The sequence below is a fragment of the Cydia fagiglandana genome, chromosome 21 (genome assembly GCF_963556715.1).
Source record: "Cydia fagiglandana chromosome 21, ilCydFagi1.1, whole genome shotgun sequence".
Classification (NCBI taxonomy): domain Eukaryota; kingdom Metazoa; phylum Arthropoda; class Insecta; order Lepidoptera; family Tortricidae; genus Cydia; species Cydia fagiglandana.
In genome coordinates this window covers 4,134,429-4,140,304 of record NC_085952.1, presented here as the reverse complement: position 1 = coordinate 4,140,304, position 5,876 = coordinate 4,134,429, and the positions used below count along the sequence as shown (strand labels likewise).

The 5,876-nt window shown below is 39.2% G+C and overlaps 1 protein-coding gene across 1 annotated transcript; it reads left to right on the top strand.

Annotated features, from left to right (window-relative positions):
• The first annotated feature begins 1,935 nt into the window (after positions 1-1,935).
• On the top strand, positions 1,936-5,383 carry LOC134675360 (myrosinase 1-like). Its single transcript, XM_063533571.1, has 4 exons — positions 1,936-1,948; positions 2,926-3,626; positions 4,073-4,378; positions 5,135-5,383. The coding sequence occupies exons 1-4, from the start codon at positions 1,936-1,938 to the stop codon at positions 5,381-5,383; spliced, it is 1,269 nt and encodes a 422-aa protein (XP_063389641.1).
• Positions 5,384-5,876: the final 493 nt, after the last annotated feature.

Genomic DNA, 5,876 nt, shown 5'->3' with positions numbered 1-5,876 from the left:
AGATTGAATGATTGTCTGAATCTCTGTCTATGATTGAAAGGAGACAACCTTTGAAAAAACTATATTTAGGTATTCGAAACATCTGTGAAAACTTGATTACTTATGTATGCAAATTTTGAGCTTAATTGAACACCCGGGAAGTGGGTCTTTAGATTTAATTGTTACAAACAGACAACGGGGCAAGTGAAAGTGAAACTACATAAAAGCTTGTAAAAATGTGGCTTCTGGAATTTCCAATTTCTATTCGAATTTCAGATGAAATGTCCTTATTGCATTTGAAGCATAAAGACGTACCCTTAATATTTTACGGAAAGCCACAAATAACAACCAATTCGAGGCTACTAAGGTGGCAAAATACGAGTAGGTTAAAGTAACTCGTAAGTCTCGTAACACAAAATAAGTTACACAGAACAAAATTACTTACATATAGGTACCTAAACATATTACTTTTCTAATAAAAGGACTGAAGTGTAGTGCTGCGAAGAAACGGTATTTTAATGACATAATAATGGATACCTATACTTCTTCTTCCTCGCGTTATCCCGGCATTTCGCCACGGCTCATGAGAGCCTGGGGTCCGCTTGACAACTAATCCCGTGATTTGACGTAGGCATTAGTTTTTACGAAAGCGACTGCCATCTGACCTTCCAACCCAGAGGGTAAACTAGGCCTTATTGGGATTAGTCCGGTTTCCTCACGATGTTTTCCTTCACCGAAAAGCGACTGGTAAATATCAAATGATATTTCGTACATAACTTCCGAAAAACTCATTGGTACGAGCCGGGGTTTGAACCCGCGACCTCCAGATTGCAAGTCGCACGCTCTCACCGCTAGGCCACCAGCGCTTTATGGATACCTATACATGGTAGAAGAAGTAGGCATGGAATCCTCCATTTTGCGTGGTCTGACGCATCTGGCCGGGTTTTCCCGATTTTCTGTCAATGTCTGTGAAAGACCTTTCCTCAAAAAATACCTAAAATAATAAGTTTTAAATTAATCTAAAACTCTCCAGTTTGCTATTCATTCAAACTGATAAAATCCAAATTTCTAAGTCGGTATACGACCGGTGTCTTATATGCCATTGAAAATTCAACATTAATAACAACTAATTAGGCATAGCGTCCAATGTATAGAGAATGGCACAGGCACTAGTTCTTACGAATTTTACCCGAATTTATTAATCAAAGGAACTGACCGGTTTTCCAGAGCCCATTAGCCCCTAATCATGCACCTAACATACCCTGGCTCATGGCTTAGGGCTTTTAGCTTGCTGTTGTGACAACTTAAAATTTTATAAAAGAAAAGTAGTCTAACATCACAATAAGTTCTTATTTTGCCGCATTCTTCACTATCTCTCCCTGCCATCTAACCCAGAGGGGAAAAATATATAGTACCTTATTGTGGCTACTCCATCTTCCTCATGATATTTTACTTCACAGAAAAGTAATTGGTTAAGATAGTTACATTACAACAAGTTAATAGCCGGGCCTTTTTACCTATATGATTTGTAAGTATGTTTATAATAAATCTGTTTTCTTTTTGCCATTTTGAAGTAAGTATATGTAAATTTGCTTTATGTTATTTGTCAATTATGTTTTTAATCATAGACAATTGTCACATGTTCGTTTCATGATAGATCTACACCCACGCAACTGCATGTCATGTTCTTGCGGTTTATTTTTAAAACGCCAAGATCGAAATTTGACTGCTAACTCCATCTTGCGTCCAGTAGAAGAATCAAAGTATTGTAGAAAAATGAGCATGCAGTTTACTCTATGCCGTAGGATCCCCTTTTGAATGTCATAAATCCAAATATGGCAGCCATACCCATCGACAAAAAAGTCTAGTTTCATTGACAGTTACGATCACAAGTTGTCAAATGTAACAACTTGCGATACATTGTGATCCTAACTAGAGCTGGGACACGTTGGCAAAATGCGTACCAAAAGTACGTTTCTATGAAAATACCAGTTTTACGTGTACCACCCCAAATAGGCAATTTACGTGTTTACCGTACTTAAGCGACTTACAAATAAGGGTTATTTATGCAAATATCGACTTTTCATTAGTAGGGATCTGACGTATCGTGACGTTTTGAGTCAAGGCCATTAATCAAATGACATATTAACAATGTAAAAATTATTTCCATTATTTTTTGATCCAACAGACACCCAGACGACTGTCTGTTAACAAAAAAATATTTTACTTAAAGTAAAAATAAGAATGGAGGTACGAGGTGTTGGCAACTTCATATTTGTTATATTTCGAAAAATAGAGTCCGTGCTTTTAAATACTCGACAAACAAAACGTCGTCCATTAAGAAAAACCTGTCCCAAAAACTATTTCAGTACAACACCCCCACCTCTAGTGTGGATAGAGTTCACTGACAGGTGGTGATTGTACGCGATTCCACAAGTCATGATTTATCCGCATCAACTGGATATCCCGCGGATACGTCAAATGTGCCTTCTCGAATACACCCCCAGAACTCATCATCATCATTGTTCTTAAGAGCCTAGCTCTTGTCGGTGGAGTAATCGCCATTCCGTTCTTTTCTCTGCCACTAACGAGTAAGCTCCTGATACGTCAGTACATTAATTTTCTCTTTGGCCTGGTCGAAAAAAAATTGGCTGTTTCATTCATGTTGGCTGGTACATTTTCTATGGGAGGGTAGGTAAATGTTTTTTTCGCGATTTCGGGGTTGGTTCCGTAGTAAAAGTTGCTCAGTATAATCCAAAATACTCCCTGGCAACGGGAATGCACTTATTTTTAGCCACCGTGTATAAGCGCCGGGGTATGAAAAGTACCCCGCGGCAAACAACATAGGAAAAAAGAAAAAGTGATTTGAGTCAAATCTCATGAAATTTTAGTATTATGTAGATTCAAGTCTCTGATTATTTTATTATAAGGGTACAACTCTCGCAGAAGTATACAACCCGGTTACTTCCCTTTCAGGCAAAGGCGAAAATATTTGGGACTACAACACCCACCGCGACCCGACCATCATTGTCGATCAGAGCAACGGCGACGTGGCCGCTGACTCCTACCACAACTACAAGAGAGATGTCGAAATGATGCGGGAACTCGGTCTGGACTGCTACCGTTTCTCACTGTCCTGGCCCAGAATCCTCCCTTCTGGCTTCCCCAACCACATCAACCAAGCTGGCGTCGACTTTTATAACAACTATATCGACGAAATGCTGAAATACAACATACAACCTATAGTAACCCTATACCATTGGGACTTACCACAAAAACTCCAAGAGTTAGGTGGTTTTACGAACCCTTTATTCGAAGAATGGTTTGAAGACTACGCAAGAGTTGCATACAGCCTTTTCGGTGACAGAGTCAAGTTGTGGATCACTTTTAACGAGCCGAAGGAAATCTGCTATCAAGGATATGGGTCTGTGACTAAAATGCCTCAAGTGAATGCTACTGGTATAGGAGAATACCTGTGTGCTAAGCATTTAGTGATGGGTCATGCGAGGGCGTACCATGCCTATAATAATGATTTCAAGCCGACCCAAGGGGGGCAATGCGGGTTTACGATTAATTTGCAATGGTATATGCCTGATACGGACTCGGAAGAAGACGCACGTGCGGTGGATTTGATGAACCAAGCTACTGTAAGAATATTGTTCAGATTCACAAGAGATTACTTTTTGTTTTAGATGCATTTTGTTACTGATGTTCTAATGGAAAGAAATTTTCTTCATCGCAAAATTTCTCATATTTTTGTACATACTTAAATGGAATCTTCCTTATAACTTTTTGGAAATTTCCCATCATAAATATTTAATATGCTCTTGTCGGTGGAGTAATCGTTATCGGCACTTCGCTTTGCTGGGCCAGTCTTTTAACTCCCTCGTACGACACGACAGAAATTCTCTCTTTTATTTGGCTAAGATAAGTATGTGACCCTAGGCTGTCCTCTGCGTCTTTAAAAAAATCAGATATTGACCCTTGAGAAGCCAAGAGTTCAAAATAAAATTAAAATTTTATAAGTCATGGTATAACCTATATAAATCAACATTATTTCTTTATCATATAAAAGGATTTTCCTTATTTACAGTGGGCGCTTTACACCGATCCTATCTACTCACCTGAAGGCGGTTTCCCCAAAGAATTATCAGACATAGTCGCCAAGAAAAGTGCTGAGCAAGGTTACCCTCGTTCCCGAATGTTGTCCTTCACAGAAGAAGAAAGGGTTTACGTCCAAGGCACTTATGATTTCTTAGGACTGAACCATTATTCAGGGAACATCGTTTCAGCGACGAGGTATAAGGAACCGTATGCGGTGCCATCGATATATGATGATATAGATGTTGGATGGACTGTTAATGAGTCATGGTTGAAGGGCCAAGCGGCTTGGAATTATGTAAGTATGTGAGATTACCATCTTAAGGCCACCCGAGGTTTTTATCGATTTTTGACAAGTTTAGAAATCTTATCTCCTACTTTTGCACTACAGATAAAATTATAAGACAAACGGCTATCACTTCTTGAATCTTTTATCTTCATTTTTGTGTACCCGATTTTGTAAGAAATGAATACCTACTTATTATTATTATACGATTTTTTTAAACTTTAAAAAAAAAAACTTTTTTCGTACCTATCTCGATTTCTGTGAAAGATCTTATATATATATATATATATATATATAAGTATCTAACTACGAAAAATACATTTTTGGGTACGTCTTTGACGTCTCTAAAAACTGATCAGAGGTTTTAATTTTAAACTAATTAACACAAAAGTTATGGGGGAGGGGGTGTAGGGGTGTATCTCGTTGCTGCTGTTAGGGCTGAATCCCTGGAGCTTGGCTCCCGCGGGCCGGATTGGAACGATTCGCGGGCCGGGGTTTGGAGAGCCTGGCTTTAAATCATAAACTAGTCTTATAAAGTGAAGGAGTCATCTCTAGATATACACAGATTTTCAAACAAAAGTGAACAAAAGAGGAGTTCCTATTATTCGCCGTTATAACCGACTGCCGCCTTGTTGTCGGCCTTAATGTCTTGCTATCGGTGCGGGGCGAATCACTAGTTTACTATAATATCAAGTAAATACCTACATAACCTTACAAAGATTTCTTTCTTAACATTCTGCCATATCTAAAGTCTGAATACCCTTACAGCTAGTCCCCGACAGTCTTTACAACTGCCTGACCCTCCTACGCCAGCGCTACAATGACCCGGACATCTACGTCACCGAGAGCGGCTGGTCGGGCGCTCCCGACGCTAGTCTCATAGACGAGGACCGGGTCACGTATTACGCTACCATCATGGAACAGATGCTGGCTGCTATAGATGAGGGGGTCAAGCTGAAGGGTTACATGGCTTGGAGTTTGCTGGATAATTTTGAGTGGATGAAGGGATATACGTGAGTTTTTATCCAATTTCATAAATTTATTTTTCTCTAAACGGAGATGGCGGGACGACTTTGACACATTTTGTACATAATAGCGGTGTGTATATACGTAAGGTTTTGCCAATTTCATTAATTTATCTTTCAACGAATATGACCAAAACGGAGATAATATAAGAGTGGCGGGAGTGTGCATCGGATAGGACCAAATAGCGGAAAAGAAGGAGGCCTTTGCTCAGCAGTGATACATTCTTTCTCTCTCTCTGATCTTAGTGATACGCTTATCTTGGCTGAAGCCTCAAATACTGTTTCAGAGCCCATTTTACTTCGAAAGATACAAAAGCTATTAGATACCGTAAAAGCTAACTAGACTACGACAGCAGTAAAGTTGGCAGCACTAAAGTATGAAATGAAATGCCATTATACTCGTTGCCAAGTCTAGTTCGTTAGATTCTATAATCTATACACTATTTCTAATTGGTGCCGTGACCAGGATACAACAAAATTATTAT

Coding starts and splice junctions, on each gene's coding strand:
- LOC134675360 (XM_063533571.1), top strand. Junction 3,627..4,072: donor ATTTGATGAACCAAGCTACT/GTAAGAATATTG, acceptor CCTTATTTACAG/TGGGCGCTTTACACCGATCC. Junction 4,379..5,134: donor GCCAAGCGGCTTGGAATTAT/GTAAGTATGTGA, acceptor ATACCCTTACAG/CTAGTCCCCGACAGTCTTTA.